This window comes from Pristis pectinata, chromosome 6 (genome assembly GCF_009764475.1).
Source record: "Pristis pectinata isolate sPriPec2 chromosome 6, sPriPec2.1.pri, whole genome shotgun sequence".
NCBI classification, from domain to species: domain Eukaryota; kingdom Metazoa; phylum Chordata; class Chondrichthyes; order Rhinopristiformes; family Pristidae; genus Pristis; species Pristis pectinata.
Window position 1 is genome coordinate 15,235,577 of NC_067410.1, and position 24,845 is coordinate 15,260,421.

General features: G+C 42.3%; 1 protein-coding gene across 2 annotated transcripts in view; it reads left to right on the plus strand.

Annotated features, from left to right (window-relative positions):
* camk1b (calcium/calmodulin-dependent protein kinase Ib) overlaps positions 1 to 24,845 on the plus strand; it is a 153,687-nt gene that overhangs the window by 93,488 nt on the left and 35,354 nt on the right. For both annotated transcript variants that reach the window (XM_052017167.1, XM_052017168.1), the window contains one exon: positions 6,770 to 6,901. In XM_052017167.1, the coding sequence (XP_051873127.1) occupies positions 6,770 to 6,901 (132 nt within the window). The remainder of the gene's footprint in view (positions 1 to 6,769; positions 6,902 to 24,845) is intronic.

Here is a 24,845-nt window from a genome sequence, read left to right on the forward strand (position 1 = left end):
TTTTGAATTGTCAGTCTGACCAACCCGAAGTGGAATATAATTTCACAGTATTTCACAGGCATTGTAGCGTAGCGGTTAGCATAACGCTATTACAGCGCCAGAGACCTGGGTTCAATTCCAGCTGCTGTCTGTAAGGAGTTTGTACGTTCTCCCCTAGTCTGCGTGGGTTTCCTCCGGGTGCTCCGGTTTCCTCCCACATTCCAAAGACATACGCGTTAGGAAGTTGTGGGCATGCTACATTGGTGACGTAAGTATAGCGACACTTGCGGGCTGCCCCCAGAACACTCTATGCAACAGATGCATTTCACTGTGTATTTTGATATACATGTGACTAATAAAGATATCTCACAATCTCTATCTAATTTATTTTCCATTACTAGAATACAATTCATTTTGTTTATAGCCTTGGCATTGATAGAGAGATGTGAGATGGAGTGAAAGACTGCCCTTCCCTTTATTCAGAAACTGAGGATTTTTTTGTATGTTAGACCAGTGGTTTTCAACCTTTTTCATGCCGTGGCCCCCCAGAACATGTCCTTGTTAGATGGCGGACCCCCAAAGCCCACAAAATCGAACAATGGATAATTCATGCATTCAACACTTAAATTACCGCACATAGGCCCTATTGAAATAGTGACTATTTCAATCACCGATAATTACCAACGGTGTCTTTCAGTGTTCAGTTCAATGTGAAGGTTGTGCCTGTTTTGCACTGCAGAGTTTGTCCAAACGTGGTGGTACGTGCGACAAACATACACGTATGTCATCCTCAATATTCAGTCTTGATCTGTATTTGGTTTTCATGGCAGTGACTGCAGAAAATGCTATTTCGCACAAGTAAGTGGCTGCAAATGGTAACAGAACATTGACGGCTTTGCCGGACAGCAGTGGATACTCCTGGGAACATGCTATCCAGAACGACAACAGTGACATTCAGTTGAACTGCAAGCGCAAAGTCCTGTCAGATGACAGTTCAGCCAATTCTTCTTGTTCACATCCAGTTAAACCAGTAAGCATGCATTCAAATGGATTTTGAATCCTATCAAACATGCTCGTGTCATCGTTGCCGAAATACTCATGGAAATAATGTGAGAACTGTTGAATATGGTTCAAAATGGTGCTCGCAATGGCCTCTGTCTTAGTCTCGTTCACTGTCAGAAAGTCAGCCAGCAACGGAAACATATCATAGACACCTTGCTCGCATCTTCCCTTCCAGATATGGAGTTTTTTTCTGGAAGGCATTGATTTTGTCATGCGTTTTCAGGACATTTGAGCCAGGTCCTTGCAATGATAGATTTAAGCTGTTCAAAATGTTGAAAATATCTGCAAGATAAGCTAATCTGGCAACCCACGTCTCATCTGTCAAGAGCTGTGCCAATGATCCGTTATGCTCATTTAGAAAAATGAGCAGTTCATCTCGCAATTCATATACGCGCTGCACAATGCGGCCTCATGACAGCCATCTGGCTTCTGTATGTAGCAACAAATGCTTATGCTTGGCTTCCATTTCACGGCATATGTTTTCAAACAAACGATGATTGAGCGGCCTGGCTTTGATAAAGTTAATGATTTTAATGCACGCGGAAAACACATCCGCAAGATTTTCATCCATATTCTTTGCAGCCAAAGCCTCACGGTGAATCATGCAGTGGGTTGCTGCCAGATGTGAAGTTACTCCTTTCACTCGTGCGACTAGACCCGACTTCCGTCCCGTCATTGCGGCAGCACCATCCATGCATATTCCAATACGCTGTGTCCACGCCAATGCTGATTGAACAAAAAAAAGTGTCGAGCACACGGAAAAGTTCTTCACCGGTTGTATGCCCTGGGAGCACCTTGCAAAACAAAAGGTCTTCCAAAGCCTCTCCTTCCCAGCAATATCAAACGTAAACCAACAACTGCACAGCACTGGCAGCGTCAGTATTTTCATCAAGCTGAATCGCAAATCTGACTTGCTGAAGCCGTGCTATCAGCTGGCTCTGTATATCTTCTGCCATATCGCCAATTCTTCTGCTTACTGTGTTATCAGACAGTGGAATGGCTTTCAGTTTTTGACTGGATTATTTTCCCAGTACAACTTCGCACATATCTACTGCTGCAGGCAGTATAAGCTCTTCTCCAATTGTGTGAGGCTTTCTGGAATGTGCTATTCATAATGCTACCAAATATGATGCACGAAGAGCCTTCTCATTTACAGTGGCGCAGGCTGTCATTTTGCCTTTCTGCTTGAGGTGCAGCTCCTTTTGCCACTCAAAATACTCCTTCGGCTTACTGGCAATATCTGGATGCACTGTTGTTAAATGGCACTTCCATTTTGCTGGTTTCATTGTATCGTTGGACAGTGTTTGCAAACACACAACACAGAGAGGTTGGTCCACATTTGTCCCCACTGCGATGAAGCCATATGAAATGTATTCTGGATTGTACTTTCATTGTTTTCTCTTTCGGTCACCTTTATCCCCTTCGTCATCAGAATCTTCCCGTTTCTGGTCAGCTTTTCTCTTCAGAAATGTCTCCATACTCAGCAATACACGCTGGACAGTTTAATTACTATTACTGATAAACAAAATTATCAAAACTAATCTAAAATTTACACGCTTGTGCACTTTTCGTTTAACAGTGGCGTCACTGTGGTGTAAATGCACGGTAAGTAAGCAATATTATTAAGGCACACCAACAATGTCACTCAGTCTCGCTAACACTAAAGTGCACAACAGAATAGTAGTGAGTAGTGAACACTACTGACTACTCTGACTAGACAAATCGAATATTAAGCAGCAGCTTACCAGAAGTGAACACCGTCTAAGTCTCTAAGATTGTCGCCTATAACAGGTAGAATAGATATGGCCGATTTTCTGAATAGTGGAAAACTGGAGCAAGCAAGTAAGCTACGTCTTTGTAACAGGTCGCTTTTCCATTTTTTTTTCTTGGCTTGCTCGCGGACCACAGGTTGAAAACCTCTGTGTTAGGCTAATAAAATCAGGAGTAGGCTTGCAGTCCTGAAAACTGTTTCTGTTCATTTGGATCACAGCTAATTTGTGTCTTAACTCCATTTACCTTCTTTGGTCCTTTAAGCCTTATTATCCTTGGCTAACATGTCAATTAGTGTTTGGTGTCTGCACAGTGCAAATTCTCTGAGCAAATGCACTCTTATATTGGTGTGTGGTAAAGCTATTTGAATTTAAGCCAACATGAACAAGTTATTGTGTATGTTAATGCACTTGAAATAGTTGTGTTCTGAAAGTGAAATATGAAACCATGACCAACACAAATGAGAAGGTGAGCAGTGACAATTTTGATCAGTGGAGAGCAATTGACATCAATAAAAAAAATACTAGTAGTTATATGGTGCCCTATCATCTCCCTTTCGGGATATTTCAAAGTTCATTTATAACCAATGAGGGCTCGACTGGATAGATACAAGGAACAATGTTTCCCCTGACCAAGAGCTCTAGAACTAGGGGTCACAGTCTGAATATAAATGGGAGGCAACTTTGGACTGAAATGAGGAGAAATTTCTTCACTCAAGAAATGGTGAATCTTCATAATTCTCTGCCCCTCGGGGCTGTGGCGCTTCAGTAAACTGGGATTGATTATATATCTGCATATTAGAAAAATCAACACGTGAAGATAGGGCAGGAAAATGGTCTTAAGGTAAAGAGCTGCCATCATCATCTTGAATGGTGGAACAGGATGTGGAGCTAAATGGCTTACTCCTGGCCCTACTTCTTATGTTCTTAGATCTTTTTGAAATGTAACCAGTCTTGTAATGCAGGATATAAAACAAGAAATTTGTATGCATCAAGCTGTCATTTGTTATTTAGTGATGTTGACTGTGGGATAAACATTGGCCAGTGCACTTGGGATTCCCTTGTTTCAAATGGGATCTTTTACATGCACTTTAGAGTGTAGAGCCTTTTAAAGTCACACTCAGGAAGCAGTACTTACAGAAGCGCAGCCCTCTCTCAGTACTCTACCACTGTGTCAGCCTAAGTTTTTGTCTCGGGTCTTAGGAGTAAGAACTGAATCCACAACCTTGTGTCTCACAACTCCACTGGGGTCTAGCTGACGGTATCATAATTGGCTTTTCCTTGTTCCTGTGATGCTTCTAGCCACTAAATGATGAGAAGTTCTATCCTGTAGGCAAAGTTTTCATCCACTTTATTTAGCGCCTGATTGCATCACTGTCCATGCAAAGGCCTGGAAGGTAGAGCGTGGCCTTCTATGTGTGTGGTCCTCTTCTACACTAAGCAGCCTGATGACAATTAGCACAATTATTACTTATAATGGGAGGAAAGTTGCCCTTTTTTCCCTGCGGTGCCCTGACCTCCAAGATCCCTTTGTTGTGTGCTCATCTCTGGGCTTCCAGTGAAAGTATGTGGTAACCAAGCCCATTAACCTTCCACTGGAGGGCAAACCTTCCACAAAACAATTCCCTCGTCATTCAAGCAGCATTAACCTCTGTGGCAGGAGAATGGGGAAGGCAAGTCCTCAGGCGAGACTTTGGCCTCCAACGGAACATTTTGTGCACAATTGTACTGTTGTCGATCCTGAACAGTATTTTGCACCCAGTGCGTGAGAGAATATTTCGCTCTGTGGCCTCAGTTAGTGTTAGTGTGTGGATCGTCCCCAAGTCAATCAATTCCTATGCCACACTTGTTCATGTTTAATCAACATTTTGTAAGATACAAATTGAGTACTTAAACTGGATAAATGCATTGTTTTAGTAAATACAGTGCTATAAAGGTTATGTGTGCAATGAGCTGCATCATGAGACACTCCACACCCTTGGACTTTTGGTCAGTTATGATTGTATGGCTGTTTATTGTGGAAGGCATGTTCTGTGGTAGTGCTCAAATTGAAAAGATAATTAGTGTTCCCTGTACTTTGAAAGCAGCTACACCAGGCACCAGCATTCCTTCTGTCAGGTTTCATTGTTTTTAATCTATGAATTTCTTTTCCAAGAATCAGTTATGCAAATTCTGTAAACAGAAAACTTATCAAAATAAAGAGAAGGTACTCTCTATACTGCCTGAAGCGTTGATATTACAATCAGTTTAACTTCCATTGAATTAATTTATTTTCCTATTTAAGGATGGTCACACAATTCTTCCTACTCTCAGCATCACTGTGTGACAGTGGTGCGATTGTTACTGGCAAATCAGAGATTCAAGCAGGAAGCGCATTTGCTTCAGGTTAGAGGGAAACTAAATTAAATTGGTCAGGTGCTGGCGTGCTGTAAAGGAGGATTAATCTCATCGAGTCAACCTCTTTACCCCAATCCAATTCAATAAATGGTGTGTTATACCTAGGTTTACTTCATCCAGATCAGAGAGGACCTGCCCACCATGACCCACCAAGCCTATATCAGAGACTAGTTACTGGAAAAGACCCTTGGGTGAGGTACCAGAATATCAGGAGCCCCACATGAGATGCGACCTTCAGTGGAAATATAGTTACATCACAATATTTGGTGATGTTTACATTTCTCTCTGCTCTGCATTAGATATCTCTCTACTTACTTGTCTGACAGGAAGAGATATGCGCCTAAGATACAGAAAGGGAAGTTGTATTTGGTCAAGTTAGTAAACAAGCACTTACTCAGAACTGCGGTGGATAGAAAAAGTCTGCAAAAATACTTTCTCATTTTAACATTGCAAACCTTGAATTTATACTGACAGACAAATTGATTAATACAGCTGTATTGCCCAGTTTGGCATTAGTCTATCAGCAGCTTAATGTCGATGAGAGAAAATGATATTGGGAGTAATCAGGAGTGGATTCCACCATACAACTGTAGAACATGTTCAGACGTTGTAGAAATGACTAAGAGCATAGGGAACAGCAAAGGCTATGGGAAAATAACATCCTGGCTGTAATACTGAAGACCTGCACTCAGAACTAGCTGGGCTTCTCAGTAAGCTGTTCCAGTACACAACACAGCATCGATGGGGAGAATTTTTAAAGGTACACACTGTTCACAAAATGCTGGACAAATCCAGATCTGCCTAATTGCTTCACTGCCTCTCATCAGTCATTTGATGGAAGGTGTGGGCGACAGTGCTATTAGGTGGCACTTGCATGCCTGACACCAGACTCCTGAAACAGGCACAGCTGCAACAACATTCAAGAAGCTCAACATCACCCAGGACAAAGCAGGGCAGGGCAATCCCCTTGGAAATAACAATAGCTCCCAAATGTCCTCCAAGGTTGTCTCCATGGTAATTGGTGGCCCGAATGGTGCAGACACATACTTAATGAAGCCTGTTCATGATGGGGATCTTCACATGAGTGAATCGTGCAGGGATAATGATGTCAGAAGTGTCTGATCGGCTCTGTGTTTTTACATAGGGTGAAGATACCGTAGCTTAACTCCAAATGTGTTTAAGAATGCCATGGTTTGTATAATCGGAGAGAACATTTAGAGTGCACCTACTAAGGTAACTGGGCCACTCACCCTTCCTAAGGTGCAAGATTATTTGAAATAAGTTTCTGCCTGACTTGAGAATGAACGTAAGAATGATTCTTTGCTCCAACATTAGTAATAGTGTCACATATCTTTCATTAGTAATTGTGTTTGGTTTAAATGCATTCACACCCCTTGACTGAATGATGGTCCCATGCCAAGTGGCTTTATTGGGTGAGTTCTTTATAGACTGGGTAGGTAAGAAGTATTCGATCTTGGTGTGATTCCATGACTTGGTGGGGTGTCAAGCAATCAGCTCCATGCAAGGAAGACCTAACATTTCTGCCATCTTTTTTATTTCAGAGGTGCATTCTCTGAAGTGGTCCTGGCTGAGGAGAAACGAACCCAGAAACTGGTTGCCATAAAGTGTATTCCCAAGAAGGCTTTGGAGGGAAAAGAGAACAGCATTGAAAATGAAATCGCTGTCCTTAGGAAGTAAGTAGTGGGGCTTGTATAAGTAGAAGAAAACAAATAAACTTTGGTTGGGGAAATAAGGTGATGGTGAAGTGAACTGTTTCTAATTGCAGTCCAATTAAAAGAAGGGTATTCTTTTGCTAGTTTTAACTTGCACCCGAGTGTGAAAATTCTTGGCAAATGATTTATATATCAGGATTGCATTGTGTAGATCAATCTGTTTCATTCCACTGAGTAAGTGAAAGGTGATGTTTTACCATTGGGTCCATAAAGCAATCAACATTTGAATTTTCCATTTACATCAATGTTGTCGCATGGGTTTTCCAGACAGTTTGTTAATTTGCTCTTCATTGCAGAAACACATTAACAGAGCCTTTCCAATGAAGTGTGAAAGATGCTAGTAATCAAAAACTGTAGGGAAAACACTGGAAATATCCAGCAGATCAGGCAATACTTACGGAGGGAAAAGTGGAGTTAAATTTCAGGTTTGATGACTTTTCGCCAAAACTGGAAAAGTTGAGAGATACGTGGATTTCAATTACTTTTGAAATGTAGTCACTGTTGTAATGCAGAAAACACATCTGCCAGTTTGCAAGCAGTAAGATCCCATAAATACCCATCTTCTAATGACCAGAAAATCTGATTTTGACAGAGGGGAGAACTCCCTGGCTGCAGAGTGGTCTTTCACATCCACCCAGAGAATATCTCAGGCTTTAGTTTAACATCTCATCTCAAAGACACTCCAACATTCTCTTATCACTGCACTACAGTACCAGCCAGGTCCAGGAAGGATCATCCTAATGCCAAGGGAACCATCTTCTATGCCAAAGCTGTTATATTTGAATCTTTCATTAGGCCTCGATGTGGATGAAATGTGAAAGCCAAGTTTATTGCACACGCACCCTGCAGACGTGACAGTAAGTTTCCTTGCTGCACTCTCTATGTTGACTGTGCTCCCACAATGACAGGTTCGTCCAGGAATTTGGCCTGAACCTTCAGCAGAAGTAGAGTTTGTTACTTGCTGGTGGCACTTGAATCTTCACTTGAAGGTCATTTGTTGCAATGATAGAGATTTGTGATCTGCAGTCTTTCCTTTCTGATAATATCACAACATTGCATCCCCACTATACACGACTGTGCTGTGTGGTGGAGACACAAGACACTGCAGATGCTGGATTTATGTTTATGTCTTGCACTGTACCCCTGCCGCAAAACAACAAATTTCATAACGTATGTCAGCGATAATAAACCTGATTCTGGAATATGGAGCAGAAAACAACCTGCTGGAGGAACTCAGTGGGTCGAGCAGCATCTGTGGGGGGAGAGGAATTGTTAGAGTTTTGGGTTGAGACTCTGCATCAGGAATGAGCATTGAGAGGGTATAAAGAGGAGAGGTGAGACAGGGGCCAATCACCCACCGACTCCCACCTCAACCCCTCCCATTCCCCCACCTGGTTCCTTCTGCCCATCATCCTTCCTTCACCCCTCCTTGGTCCACCTGTCATCCACCAGCCCCTGTCTCACTCCTCTCCCTCTCCCCTTTACACTGGCTATCTTTTCAGGGTCTCGATCTGAAATGTCCACAATTCCTCTCCCCTGCTCTCCCCCAGCTACACACTCCTGCTGCTCATCCTGCTAAGTGTCCCCAGCAGTCTTCTGTGTAGTGGGGCAGTTAATAGTGCAGTATTTTCCCATGTGAGTGAATTGTAGAGTACACTGCCATTGGCCAGAGATAGGAAAAGTAAGGTAGGATTCACAAATAGAAAGGAAGCTAGGTTGATGTGAGGAATGAAGATTTATAGGATTTCAGAGATGCCACTGGAGGAAATCATGAAGATTTCGAACAGTGAAGGCAGAATCTGTTGCACAGTTGGTAATTGGCTGTTGACGTTGGAGATGATGTCTGAGTGATGTTGGTCCTGGAAAATCTATATCATTTTCCAAAGTACAAAGTTGTCAGCATCTTGTTTGGAATAAAATGGCTTTCAGTGTTAGTGGTCAATGTGTTACTTTAGAAATGTGTTTGATGCAAATTTCTTGTGGAATTCTACTATGTCTAGAGAAGAGATGGCGATATGGAGCAAGGTAGAATGCTGCAGCCTGAATTGATTTGGGATTGCTGTTTGCCGGTTTAAATGTGGGCATTTGGCTGCTCCACTGCTGTCATTGCACAACAATCAACTCAGTGCCTTTTGTACTAGGAGGTTGCAGGAAATAACCGTTTTGAGTATGAAAGTTCATGGATTAGCCTTTGTAGGACAGATCAGCAATTATCCACAGGTTCAGTTCCTTACTGCTCATTGCCCTATTGACTAAATGATATATGACTGGCATTGAAAAAAAACATAATAACCCAAAAAGACACTAACCGAGGCAAATGTTTGTGTGAACACTGTAAATGACACGACTGACTTTTATTTTAAATTTGTTTCTCAGCACTACTTCCTGAATCCAACCCAGCACCAATGATTTGCTTGTTTGACATTCAGTATTAGATGAAGAAAAAATGTTGTCTAACCTCTTCTAATGTGCTTCCTGCAAAACTGTGCCCAGAAATTTTTTTACATTGTTCCAGATGTTCCAAATGTCTTGCACCAAACACCACTTGTGTTCATAATATTATGCTTAAAAGCTCTGAATGTCATTGACGTTTTCTGTAATCTACATCCATAGTTGGATTTCCTAATCTCTAACCACTTCTGTTGAATAATTTAGGGTACATTTCTGTTGTTTATCTCAAGGTAGACTGTTTCATGATGCTCTGCAGTGATTGACACCCACACAGGATGGCATGGAAATTGCAAAAGTGAAATTGGTCATTCAGTCTAAGTTACTTTGTTGTTTATCCACCATGTGGGCAAGAATCCAAATTCCCATGTCCGATTATTTACCTGTCCTTCAACCATCTCTCCAGCCTAGACTTAAATGTTAACATCATTTATTTAAATCAACTCCAGAAATGCATTCCATTATTCCTCAGCCTTTTATTCAGGAGAAAAATTGCTTCCTTTCAATTCTAATTCCCTTACAATTAATCTTATATCTGTCAAGTTTCTAATAACTGGCAGTTCTTTGGATTCTTTTCACAGCTTGCTATGCCTTTAATTTGGAATTATCAACAAGCTCTCCTGCCTGCAATTAAATCATATTGAAATAGCTGAACTGTACTTAAAATTCACTTTTATTCAGCAAGCCAGAAGTCATGGATATAAAATAATAAGTTTTCCATTTCCTTCTATGACTCCTTCATGGCTGGTAACAAAATTAAAACAAATCGTGATGACTTTCAAAGGGGAAAAGCAGAACCAGATCTTGAGGCAAGAAACAGACTTGCATCAAGCTGGGAAGCACAATTTTATTATGAAGATTAAAACAAAACAAAAAAAATATTAACCCAGCTTGTGACTTCCTTTGCTAAGAATCTCCACAATTAATTGTTAACAATGAATTCCTGTTTATGTACCATATCTATATTTAGGACTTTAGCCAATCCTCCCCCCTCCTTGTTTGAATAGATTGTACAGATCTTTCAAGATTTCTTCCTTTAGGTTCATACTTTCTCTGCTGTTCCCATGTCTCATACACAAGCAAACAAAATATTTTCATGTCCCCTGTAACCACCCAATAAATTACATTTTATAAATAGTCAATGGCAAATTTCAAATCACAAATTTTGCTTGTCACACTGGCATATGTTTTTAACATTGCAATACGATCTTTCAGTGAGCCATGGGGAAAATTAATGTTGTTTGACGTCATGTTTATTTGGCAATGAGGAGAAGAGGAATGTGATGACTGCCAGCCTGGTCCAGAGTTGCAGCACCTTTTCAGGTCAATGTGATGGAAGAATTTCTATTGAAGTATAACCTGTCTGTTCTGATTAGAGCAGTGTCATGTCACTTACTGGGCAATGTTTTATTTGCTATTTCCATTACAACAGTATCTGGATGTTCTGTAGCTTGTAAGGCATCAAAAAGGCAAAAAGCACCTGTTAGACATCAATTGCAAGTAAGGCTAGACCAATTCAGCTTCGAGTGCATTCTGGACTATTTATGTTGTGCAGTTTGCCCTCTATTTTGTTCATACCACTCCCCTCCTTCTCCTGTGCTAGTCCACTGGTGGTGGTGGTGGCGGCTCCCCAGGACCCTTCCCAAGTTCCCAGTCTTGAAGGGTGAACTGGACTACGTGGACTGCAAGATGATGAAGGTAGTTCTAGAAGAGCCTGGCCTTGTATTCATTTGATGTCAGTGCAGTTACATTGCACATTGAGGTCAGGAGCAAGGAACCCGAAGACATTGAGCATGTTTACTGTCAATGTAAATGGGATCACATAACTCAGCACAGATTATATTTGCCACTTTGTGAACTTGAACAGTTGGGCACAGCATCATCTGTGCATTTATCAACACACAATGGGAGGGATGCTTTCAGAGCTGGTGTATCGATGTAAAAGCTGCTCTCTCTGTAAATATCTGGACTATTTCTGATGCCTTCTGCAGCAGTGCTCAAAGGATTTCTCAAAGATTCACCAGTCCCTCTTCTGCTGGCTGTCCGTGGCAAAAATAATCCCTCCCAATTCCAGACCACCCACAGTGTGATATGTGAGACACTTGATCTACCAAATGTCTGACCTTGTTATACCCTTTGTGTTTCTGTAAGGAGAAATAAATCACATTGGCAGAGAAGTTCTGCTGCATCCATTTTTGTTGTAGACCCAATGCACTGAACTTACATGGCCTCCAAGGTATTGGAATAGATTGCATGTTGCACATTCTTGTAGGGGAAAATATACTGCCTTGTCCTTTATTCCTGAAGCTGGGCAGAGACTAGGGAATAGGGTAACCTAGAAATAAAAGCATTATGAAATGAAATTACTAAATGATTATCTATTAGGGTAAATAACTGAGCAATTACACTTACCACCACAGTTCAGTTGTATTTTGATATGCTTCAACATACTATATACCTAATTTGATTTGACTATCAATAGGAATATAAAGTTAAAATCAAGGCACATGCTTAGTTTGCACCCTGCTTGACTTCCTGTCTTACTGAAGTCTAATGAAATGTAATACAATGCTCACATCCTATGAGGCATAGATAGTGCAGTCTTTTTCCCAGGGTGGAAATGTCAAATACTAGAGGGCATAGATTTAAGATGAGAGGGGGAAAGTTTAAAGGAGATTTGTGGGGCAAGTTTTTTACACAGGAAATGGTAGGTCCTTGGAACGGGCTGCCAGGTGAGATGATGAAAACAGATACAGTAGCAACATTTAAGAGTCATTTAGACAGGCACATGAACTTGCAGGGGAAGGCGGGATATAGACCATGTGCAGGCAGATGGAATTACTTTAAATTGGCCTCATGGTCGGCACAGATCTCATGGGCAAAGGGCCTGTTCCTGTGCCAGACTGTTCTCTGCTCTGTTGGGCATGAACATGAAAGCATAATTTATAGAGTAACCAAATAGACCTCTCCACTTACCACACCCCAGAGCCCATGAAGCACAGCAGTTGTGCCACAGTACGCAGACCACGTCTCTTTGTGCACCCGTGGAGGATGAGCTCCAAGCCATTGTCGACTCATTCTCTGAAGCATACAAGAGGACGGGCCTTCCACTCAGCGTGTGTGAGACAAAGGTCTGCGATCAGCCTGCCCCACCGCACCACACTGCCCTCCGACAATAAGGGCTCACAGTGAGACGCGAGGTAAAGTGGATCACTTCTGATATGAGGAGACATCTCTCAGAAGGCAAGTGTCAGTGATGAAATCCATCACTGCCTTCAATGCGCCTACACATCTTTTGATTGATTGAGGAAATGGGTTTTTTAGGATCAAAACATCAGAGCTGGCACAAAATATGTGATCTACTGAGCAGCAATGATCCCTATCCTCCTATTTGCTTCTGAGACCTGGGTGGCCTACACCAGGCACCTCTAAGCACTGGAAAAATGCCACCAATGGTGGCTCCGCCAAATCCTCTGAATTGACTGGAAGGATATCTGTCAGTTTCCTCTCCCAGGCCAAAGTCCCCAGTATTGAGGCCTTGTTATACCCAGTTGGGCTGGCTATATTGCTTGCAGGCCCAAAAGCAGATTTCCAAAACCAACACTTTATCCTGTGCCCTGTCACAGGAAGAGATTAAGAAGAATTGATATAAGGATGTGCTCAAGGCTTCCTTGAAGAAATGTAATGCCCCAATTGAATTCTTGGAATCTCTGGCCCATTACTGCTTAAAGTGAGAAAAGAAGCATTTGGGACGGTATTGAGAACCTCAAGGCCATGCACACACAAGCCCTGCATAAATGGCCTTGAGGTTCTCAAAACCATCCCAATGCACCACCTCACAAGCTGCCCACTTTCCTCACTTCGTCAGCCACCTCCTTCTCCATCAGTGGGAGAATCTGCATCTCCCATATCTGCCTCAACAGGACCCACAAACGCTAGTGGAAGCAAATAATCCGTGCTCCTGGGAGATTATCTAGAAAGAACCCAGAGCCTCATCAACTCCTGGAAGAGGCAAAAATGTAGACAAAACGTCAACCAATTAGGCAAATATATCTGGAAAGTTCCCCTTTCAGTGATCAAGACTAGAAAAGAAGACCTTATTGAAAAGGGCCCACAATGCAGGATAATTGTCTTTTGTGCCTCCCCTCCCATAGTTCCCAACCCCAGACAGGAAACATGTCAACAGAAAATCAAAGAGAACTCTATCAGCAACCCAACCCAACCCATTTCTTAGATCAGCTTGCTATGGAAAGAAGTGTAGCCTAACATCCAGCCCAGTATTATCCTTGGGTAACTGCAAGGAGAATTTTAATTGTAAAGAGAAATAAACCATCAGGCACAGTTTCATTGGCTCGGGCGCTCTGCTGGAAAACATCAGTTGAGAGATCAAATTAATAGAAAAGACTGCAGTTGAAAACACATGGAGTGGAGGGAAATGCACACAGTTATCTTGTCACAGAAATAAAAACAGAAAATGCTGGAAATATTGAGTAGGTCAAGCAGCAGTTTTAACATTTCAGGTTCATGACTGTTGATCGCAACTGGGAAAAGTTAAAAGTGAAGCAAGTTTTAAATTGCAGAGATAAATGGGGGCAAGCGACTGAGTTAAAGGGGGGGGGTGGTGGTGGTGGTGGTGGTGGTGGTGGTGGGCTGGGGGGGAGGGCCTGCAATAAGATCGAGACTGGGAGAGATTAAGTAACACAAGTGATGGTGGAGAGAGGGCAATAAAGGCATGACTGGAAGAAGGAGAGGAGACCAATGTGAAATACTAAAAGAGAAAAGATTTTAAAAGAAAAAGATTAATATTGGAAATATGAGATATAAGATTGGAAAGACTGATCATCTTAAATTGTTGAATTCATTGTTGAGCCCTGAAGGTTGTGTTGTGTCAGGTCAGAAGGTGAGATACTGTTCCTCAGATCTTTGTTGGAAGCCCAAGGAGTGGGATGGAGAATTAAAGTAACCGGCATCTGGAAGCTCGCGCTCATCCTTGAAGACTTAACAGAGGTGTTCTGCAAAGTAGTACCCCAAATAGTGATTGATTTCTTCAATTGAGAGAAGACCACACAGTGAGCAACAATTGCTCTACACTAAATTTGAGGAAGTGTAAGTAAATGACTTCTTCACCTGGAGGAGCAAGTGCGGAGGAGATTCACCAGGATGTTGCCTGGATTGGAAGACTTTAGTTATGCGGAGAGATTGCAAAGACTGGGCTTTATTTCCCTGGAACAAAAGAGGCTGAGGGGTGACATGCTAGAGATATATAAAATTGTGAGAGGGATACTGAGGGCAGACAGTCAGAATCCTTTCCTGTGGTAGAGGGATCAAAATGCATGGGTTTAAGGTAAGCCAAAGGAGTTTTAAACTAGATCGGAGGGGTGTGGTTTTTTTTTACACAGAGATTAGTTGATGTCTGAAATGCGCTGCCAGAGGAGATAGTAGAATTGGATACAAACACTACATTTAAGAGGCGTTTAGACAGACACTTGAATAGGCAAGGTACAGAAGGGTAGGGTCCTAATGCAAGCAAATGGGATTGGTGTAGATGGGCAAAAAGGTTGACATGGACACGGTGAGTCAAAGCACTGGTCTCTGTCTGACCCTAATATCAGGGACTTTGGATGTTGAAAGGGGGAGGTGTTGCATCTCCTGCATTTGCATGGAAAGATGCTGTAAGAAAGGAGTAGGGTGGAGAAGGGACAGTGGCCCAGAGTGTAAAGGAGGGAACGTTCCCTTCAGAATGCATGGTGGGTAGGGTAAGATGTGTCTGGCAGTGATACTATGTTGTTATAGAACCAACTAAACCTTATGCAGCAAGTTTCTTGACATGATTGTCAAAACATTGGCCACCTTTAGATATATCAGGCTCCTGGCAGTAACAAGAAGTTGATCTGAATCTCGTAGCCTAGAAACAGCCAGAGGACATTGAATAGTAATTGGAACAGGTGCAGTGATATTTTAGCCTTAGGCTTTTATATGGTCTTTGTTAACTGGTAACATTTATGTGGTTCTCTTTAACATGTTCAGCTTAAATGACCTCTTAAATGCAGTCAGGTCTTTGTTCTTTTGTAAAATGTCGGTCATGTTTCCATTATCCATGATTTCGCCTGATTTTGAGATCTGGTGTCTTTAGCCTATTTAATAATAGTGGTCGTGACTGCATCTCTTCCAAATCATAGAAATTTATAGCACAGAAGGAAGCTAATTCAGATCTAATGAAAACAGAAAATGCTGGAAATACCCAGCAGGTTAGGCCAAGGAAGAGAAAGAGGTAATGTTTCAGGTTGAAGACCCTTCATCAGAACTGGAAAGGAGGCAAAAGAAGCTCGTTAAGCTGCAGGAAGGGTGGGGTGAGAGATGTCTCTGGTGGGGGATAAGCTGGTCAATGAGCAAGTGGGAGCAGTTAGAGAATGAGAACAAAGACAAAAGAATGTAGGAGTTGCAAAATGTAGAGCAGGAAGATGTGCCTGGCAGGTCAGGTTGGTCATGTCCTCCACTCCCAGAGGGAAAAAAAGAACAACAACACAAGCTGAACCAATACCGCAGTTGATTACTGTCAGCCGGGGATCACTCTTCTCCCTCCGTGCTCCAATATTCCACTTCTGGAATACTGAATGTTAATCCAATCAAAATTGAAGTGTGGTTGTGACATTCAGGAACCCAGCTTGTAGTTTACTGTGTGTAACATTTCCAGATGCTGCTGTTGCACTGTATTATGCTGCACAGTGATGATGATCCTCTGATACTATCTCACTCCATGACAATACAGTTTGAGCCCTTCTGATATCTGCCTGAATAATAACCAGAAGCTGAACACTGAGCTGTTAGTTTCTATTTGAATCATCATCTGTAATGGTGTATTTTTTTATACCTACTGCACTTCAATCAATGCTGCAGATCTGCTAAGTTACACAATCTGCCAGCTGTGTTTCTTTTTTTGCAGGGTCTCATGTCTATTTTTTATCCCCTTCAGATAAAACCTGCAGAGTCTTATGATGGTTTTGGGGGAAAACCTCAATGATATCGCACTTCTGCTCTGACCTTTCTATCCTCTGCCCCTTCCACTGTTCCAAAAGAACTCAAGCTAAGCTTCAGTTCGACATAGTTCAGACTCAACAGTGAGTTCAACAGTTTCAAGTAATGATTCTGCTATTCCCTAAACATCACTAGACTTTGTCAGTGATATCTTCACTTGTCCAACTACAGTCTCTTTATGCCTTTATTCATTTAATTTCTCCTGCCTTCTACTCTTTTACTGGCCTACCTTTTAGTTCCATCCTCTCCTTTCTCTGCACTATTAAACCTCTATTTTTAATTTTTTCCCCATCCTGATGAAAGGTCATCGACCTGAAATATTCACTCTGTTTCTGTCTCCACAGGTGCATCCTGGCCTTTTGAGCATTGTCAGCATTTTCGGCTTTATTTCAACTTTACAGTATCCGCAGGATGCACTATCAGTGAATTGATTGGATCAGTGTCAATTTCAGCAGAATACAGATCATTCTGAGCACGTCATCAGTTTTTATTATACCTAATTTAAAAAGGCTGCCGTAAAGTTCACGTTGAAACTGCAGCTTACTGATAACACACTCTGCACAGAATTTGAAGGCGTTTTTTTTTATAAAGGGATCTACCCTCACAATTAAGGAGGTGGGTTGCTAGGAACAGGCAAAATGTTTCAGGGAAAGCTTGAGGGCGGTGAAGGCAATTTGACACATTATGCATAATTGTAAACTGCTTGCATCACGGCACACGCACGCCGCCTTTAAATAACCCAGCACAATTTTGAGTTTCATCCAATTGAGCAGGAGATGGAAATTACAGAAGGCTCCTCAGTTTGTGGAGCCTGTCGACTGTTGAATGAAATTTTCTCATGTTCTCATATTTTCTTATGACAGAGAAGGAAGCTATTAGGCTCATTGAGTCAATGCCAGATCTCGGAGCAATTCCATCAATCCCATTCTCCCATTTATTTCCCAGTAATCTGTTGCCCTTCATGTAACCATCAACTGTCCCCGAGACCCCGATTCTTCTGCCACACACCATCTAGGAGCCACCTGAAGCAGCAATTAACCTACCGTTATATCTTTGGGATGGAGGGAGTGCTGGGGGTAACTGGAGCAACCCAGAGGAAACCCATATTGTCATAGAGACAATGTGTCAACTCCATGTAGACAGCACCTGAGGTCAGGATTGAACCCGGATCCTTGGAGATGTGAGGCAGGAGTGCTAACTGCAGTGCCATTGTGCTGCCCCTTGCTGTGTCACTCTGTGCCCTCTGTTGTGTTGCCCATGGCATCTCTACAATACCGTATGTTTGCCTGTGGTCCCTATTTCTTAATACTCATTGGCCAGCAAAATCTGTTGCTGTCACAGAAGGTGGTGAATTTTTGGAATCCTCTACCCCAGAAGGTTGTGGAGATTGGATCATGGTGGGAGTTGGGGGTGACTTAAAGAGGGAATAAATTTTTTTTTGAAAGATCAGGTAATTGAGGGCAATAGGGAACTAACACAGAAGAATTGATGAGGACTGAGGCAAATCAGCCATGAATATACGAGTAGTGGAGTAGGCTTGAGGGGCTAAATGGCCCCTAGGTTCATCACAACTTGGTATGGCAGCTATTCTGCCTAAGACCGCAAGTAACTGCAGAAGGTTGTGGGCACAGCTCAGCACATCACAGAAGCCAGCCTCCTCCACCCCACCCCCCTCCACCCCCCCACCCCACCCATAGACTCTGTCTTCACTTCTTCACTTCTGTCCGCCTCAGTAAAATAACCAGCATAATCAAAAACCCCACCCACCCCGGACCTTCTCTCCTTTCCCCTATCCCATCGGGCAGAAGATACAAAAGCCTGAAACCACGTACCACCAGGCTCAAGGACCGCTTCTATCCTGCCGTTATATGCCTATTGAACGGTTCCCTTGTATGATGAAATGGACCCTTGCCCTCACAATCTACCTTGTATGACCTTGCACCTTATTGTCTGCCTGCACTGCACTTTCTTTGTAGCTGTGACACTTTATTCTGCATTCTGTTATTATTTTACCTTGTACTTCCTCAATGCACTGTGCAATGAATTGATCTGTATGAATGGTACGCAAGACAAGTTTTTTCACTGTACATGTGACATTCATTAATCAACCAACTTACCAATTTACTTCTACACCTATTTTCTTGTGTGTTCTCGGATTTAAAATGATGAACTGAGCTGTTAACTTCTTTGCTTTTGTGTTCCGTGCTTTGGTTTTCCTTTGCATTGAAGAGGTGTTATCTAACTTCTGATCTTAATCACACGGCTGTGTCTCTGCTGGGCCATCACTTTGCTTTCAATTTCAAATTACAAAGAACTCTGAAACAAATACAATTTAAGAACAGGACTTGGTGTCCGAGAGAGTGCTGTCAACAAAAGACACAGCTGCAATGCACTGCATTTGAGAGAAAAGGCTTTCTGTCATAAAATAAGAATTAACTGGACTGTGTCCTCCACAGATGCCACAGGTGATTGGAAATCTGGCACTGAAGAAAGATTATTTAAATGGTATTTCTAACGATCGGCCACAGGAGACAGAAGATAAAAAGTTTCCATTTTCCTTGTTGTTGGAGAGGAAATGTATAATTTTGGTTTCTTTTAATACTTGAGAGTTAGTTGGAAAATTGGATTGGAAAAAAATGGATGAGGCACAAGCAAACAATATATAAGGCATCTAAGAAGTAGTCCAGAGATAAATGAACTGGAATCTCCATTTAGACGATTCAATTTGCAACCAAAACATTCTACTGAATTTACATCTGCAAACTAAGATCCAAAATGGGCTTGATGAGTTGAATGTGTGCAGTGATTCTGTGATATGATAAGTTCCAATTTATATGCATCTACTATTCCTACGACAGTTTCCACATATTGCTTCAACTCCTGTAGCAGTATCACAAAACTGATATCGCGAAAATGATGTATGACTACATTGCATTGACACCTTGATGAGTGGCCTAATAATAATGGAGAGCTCATCTAAGTAGGAACAAGAGGACAGATTTTTTGGAGAGTTCGTTGTAAAGAAAAGACTCTCATATCCTCCTAGCTTCCTTAATTGTAACTCCAAAAAGCATGTGTAAATAAATGACATAAATGGTTTGTAAGGACCAGAGGGACATTTCAAGGATATAAACTGTCATGGATATGGTATATTGATCCAGAATAAATTAGGACACTGCTGATTATATCCTGCTTGGGAAACAATACCAGGTCCTCCATCACATGAATTTCTGTCATTATGAGGTTTACTTATGAGATTAAATACTCATAATACTCTGGGATAGGTTGAAAGGATTAAATTTCTACTGCAACTATGCATAAGTAATTACTAGTTTGAAGAAGTACAAATCTATTACAGGACATTTTAACTAAGAATGAACAGAAATGAAAAATAGTGGGGATTATATATAATTGCGTTTGAATGTGAATCAGTGCAAAATATTTTTTTAAGAGTGAAAGATATATTGATGGAATGTGGGTGTCAGATTGCTTCGGTGGCTGTCCTGTTTTATATTCGACTGATGGATTATATCTCTGGGTGAAACTCAGTTTTGAAATATTAGCTGGTAAGTGTTCAGTTATGCCTGGCGGTTGGGAAAACAAGTGAAGTGTCAGAAATTGCACAGTAAATACTAAATATTCAATTCTGTTTTCATCTGATAAAATGTACAAGGCAGTCTCGTGCATCCTGGGCCTGGAATCTTATGAGTCCACGAGCTGTTGCTACATCAAGAGTATCTGTGATCTGCTAATCCTGTACACTGGATTTAAAGAGAGTTGAATTGTGTTGAAGGCACTTTGAAGAAGGTTGAATAACTTTATACCTGGGATGATGGGGTTAGCATATGAGGAATGATTCCAAAGGTTGGGCAGTATTTATTGGAGTTTAGAGAAGTGATTTTATTGACGTGTAAAATTCTGAGAGGGCTTGACAGGGTAGATAGTGAGAGGTAGTTCCCCCAGTGAGGTTATCTAGAACTAGAGGGAATAGTCTCAGAAGAAGGGGCTGCCCCCTTAAACATGGGGATGAAGAGGAATTTCTTCCCTGAGAGATGGGAATCTTTGGATTTCTTAACCCCAGAGCGCTGTGGAGGTGGAGTCATTGAATGTTTTTAAGGCCAAAATAAACATATTTTGGGACTATAATGGAATCAAGGGTTATGGGAAACAGACCAGAAAATGGAGTTAAGGATGGATGAGATCAGCCATGATCATATTGAACGGCTGTTGCTGCTCCTATTAAATGATTAATCAAAGAGCAACCCATTGAGGGAGTAAAATAAAAGCTGAAACCTCTGGCACCATATATTAATATGAAAAATAATTCTAACCTGTGTACCAATTGGAGAAGCAGTTAGGACATCTGTAAAACTTGTATGATGTAGTACAGTACTCTCCATCCAATATTTGCCAATGTTTCATCTCAGTTACTGAATGCAATTTTGAGACGTGCCTTTAGTCAGTATCTTATCACACTGGCTGGTCCAATTAGAGCAGCCAGGATGGACTTCTGCCAACAGACGCTAGATCAATGAAATTATTCATTTCCCCTAAAACAAGTTCAAAGAGCTTTGCTTTGTTAAACAAAATACATTCCAACGACTTCAGCCATGGTACAGAAGCTGGGTATTAACTCATGCTGACCTTTGTAAAACTTATTAAGCAATTTAGTTCAGTCTTCTTGGCTCATAACCTTGACATTTGCATGTTTTGCATGTAATTGTTGCACTATGGTTAGTGATTTTGTTCCTGAATAATGGGACACAGTGTCAAGATGAGCACTGAGTTAGAAACATAGAAAACAGAGAGAAAAGCTACAGCACAATTCAGGCCCTTCAGCCCACAAAGCTGTGCCGAACATGTCCCTACCCTAGAAATTACTAGGCTTACCCATAGCCCTCTATTTTTCTCAGCTCTGTGTACCTATCCAACAGTCTCTTAAAAGACCCTATCGTATCCGCCTCCACCACCGTTTCCGGCAGCCCATTCCACGCACTCACCACTCTCTGAGTAAAAAAACTTACCCCTGACATCTCTTCTATATCTACTCCCCAGCACCTTAAACCTATGTCTTCTTGTGGCCACCTTTTCAGCCCTGGGGAAAAGCCTCTGACTATCTACCTGATCAATACCTCTCATCATCTTATATACCTCTATCAGGTCCCCCCTCATCCTCCGTTGCTCCAAGGACAAAAGGCCAAGTTCCCTCAACCTGCTTTCATAAGGCATGCTCCGCATTCCAGGCAGCATCCTTGTAAATCTCTTCTGCACCCTTTCTATGGCTTCCATATTCACCTTCCTGTAGTGAAGTGACCAGAACTGAGCACAGTACTCCAAGTGGGGTCTGACCAGGGACCTATATAGCTGCAACAATACCTCTTGGCTCCTAAATTCAATTCCCCGATTGATGAAGGACAATGCACCATATGCCTTCTTAACCACAGAGTCAACCTGCGCAGCCGCTTTGAGCGTCCTATGGACTCGGACCCCAAGATCCCTCTGATCCTCCACACTGCCAAGAGTCCTACCATTAATACTATATTCTGCCATCATATTTGACCTACCAAAATGAACCACTTCACACTTATCTGGGTTGAACTGCATCTGCCACTTCTCAGCCCAACTTTGCATCCTAGCCATGGGATAGGATGCAAAGTTGGGCTGAGAAGTGGCAGATGCAGCCCTCTAAACTATCCACAACACCCCCAACCTTCGTGTCATCCGCAAACTTACTAAACCACCCCTCCACTTCCTCATCCAGGTCGTTTATAAAAATCACAAAGAGCAAGGGTCCCAGTACAGATCCCTGAGGTACACCACTGGTCACCGACCTCCACTCAGAATACGACCCTTCAACAATCACTCTTTGCCTTCTGTGGGCCAGCCAGTTCTGGATCCACACTGCAATGTCCCCTTGGATCCCATGTCTCCTTACTTTCTCAATAAACCTTGCATGGGGTACCTTATCAAACACCTTGCTGAAATCCATATACACTACATCTACTGCTCTCCCTTCATTGATGTGTTTAGTCACATCCTCAAAAAACTCAATCAGGCTCGTAAGGCAGGACCTGCCCTTGACAAAGCCATGCTGACTATTCCTAATCATATTATACCTCTCCAAATGTTCATAAATCCTGCCTCTCAGGATCTTCTCCATTAGCTTACCAACCACTGAGGTAAGACTCACTGGTCTATAATTCCCTGGACTATCCCTACTCCCTTTCTTGAATAAGGGAACAACATCCGCAACCCTCCAATCTTCCGGAACCTCTCCCGTCTCCATCGACGATGCAAAGATCATCGTCAGAGGCTCCGCAATCTCTTCCCTCGCCTCCCACAGCAGCCTGGGGTACATCTCATCCGGTCCCGGCGACTTAACCAACTTGATGCTTTCCAAAAGTTTCAGCACCTCCTCTTTCCTAATATCTACATGCTCAACCTTTTCAGCCCGCTGCAAGTCCCCACTACAATCCCCCAGATCTTTTTCCATAGTGAATACTGACGTAAAGTATTCATTAAGTACCTCCACTATTTCTTCTGGATCCATATACACTTTCCCACTGCTGCACTTGATAGGCCCTATTCTTTCTCATTTTATCCTCTTGCTCTTCACATACTTGTAGAATGCTTTGGGGTTTTCCTTAATCCTGCCCACCAAGGTCTTCTCATGCCCCCTTCTGGCTCTCCTAATCTTCTTCTTAAGCTCCTTCCTATTAGCCTTATACTCTTCCGGATCTCTAACATTACCTAGCTCTCTGTACCTTTTGTAAGCTTTTCTTCTCCTTTTGACTAGATTTATTATAGTCTGTATCCTCTCGTGACTCCCCTGTCTCATTGGAACGTGCCTATGCAGAACTCCACACAAATATCCCCTGAATATTTGCCACCTTTCTTCTGTACTTTTCCCTGAGAACATGTGTTCCAATTTCCAATCTTCCAATTTGCTGCCTGAGAGCCTCACCATTCCCTTTACTCCAAGTAAACGCCTTTCTAGTCTGTCTGTTCCTATATCTCTCCAGTGCTAACGTAAAGGAGATAGAATTATGATCACTATCACCAAAATGTTCACCCATTGAGAGATCTGACACCTGACCGGGTTCATTTCCCAATACCAAATCAAGCATAGCTTCTCCTCTTGTAGGCCTATCTACATATTGTGTCAAGAATCCTTGCTGAACACACTTAGGAAACTCCACCCCATCTAAACCCCTCACTGTCTGGAGATGCCAATCAATATTTGGGAAATTAAAATCCCCCATCACAACAACTCTGTTATTCTCACACCTCTCTAGGATCTGCTTCCCTATCTGCTCCTCAATATCCCTGTTACTATTGGGTGGCCTATAAAAAACACCCAGTAAAGTTATTGACCCCTTCCTGTTCCTAACCTCCACCCACAGAGACAGTCCCTCCACGATGTCCACCTTTTCTGCAGCCGTGACACTATCTCTGATCAACAGTGCCATTCCCCCACCTCTTTAGCCTCCCTCCCTGTCCTTTCTGAAACATCTAAAACCCGGCACTTGAAGCAACCATTCCAGTCCCTGAGCGATCCAAGTCTCCATAATGGCCACCACATCATAGCTCCAAGTATTAATCCAATACTTGTTCACAATGCTCCTTGCGTTAAAATAGACACATCTCAAACCTGTCTGAGCACGTCCCTTCTCTATCACCTGCCTATAGTACCTACTACTAGCTTTTTCTATTTGAGAGCCAATCACCTCTTCCCCAGTCTCTCCAGTTCGGATCCCACCCCCCAACAATTCTTATTGTTTTGTTTTGTTTTGGGAATATTAGATGAACCTGGCAAACTTTGACTTCGGAAACACGCCAGTGTGTCTGATTCCACCCACCCGTCTTGAGCCCCTCACTGCAGCCCCACCTCTGACAGCTAGGGGGTTTTAGTTTTAAACAGATTCATCATTTGGTAAAGGCAGCGGTTTATACACCCCTAATATCTTGAAAATCAACAAAATACAGTTGCTGAAATTCAGAAATTGAAAACAAGCTGAGGTACGTTTTCTGAGTTACCTCCAATATCTCACCTTGGCAGCTCTCTCACCTACTCTCTAAGATACTGTAAAATTGATGGTTACCCTTAACAATAGTGTCAGGAAGTGTTCTTACTATGAATGAAAATCGAATAACTACAGATGCTGGAAATCTGACTTAAAAACAAAAAATGCCGCAAGCAATCAGCAGGTCAGGCAGCATCTGTGAGAAAAGAAACAGACTTAACATTTCAGGTCGAAGACCTGTCATCAGAACTTGGATAGAGAGAATCCAAGAGGAGACACTAGAGACTGCAGGTAGTGGTATATGGAGCAACACACCAAGCGCTGGAGGAACTCAGCGGGTCAGGCAGAACTTATGGAGGGAAATGGACAGTCGATGTTTCGGGTCGAAACCCTTCACC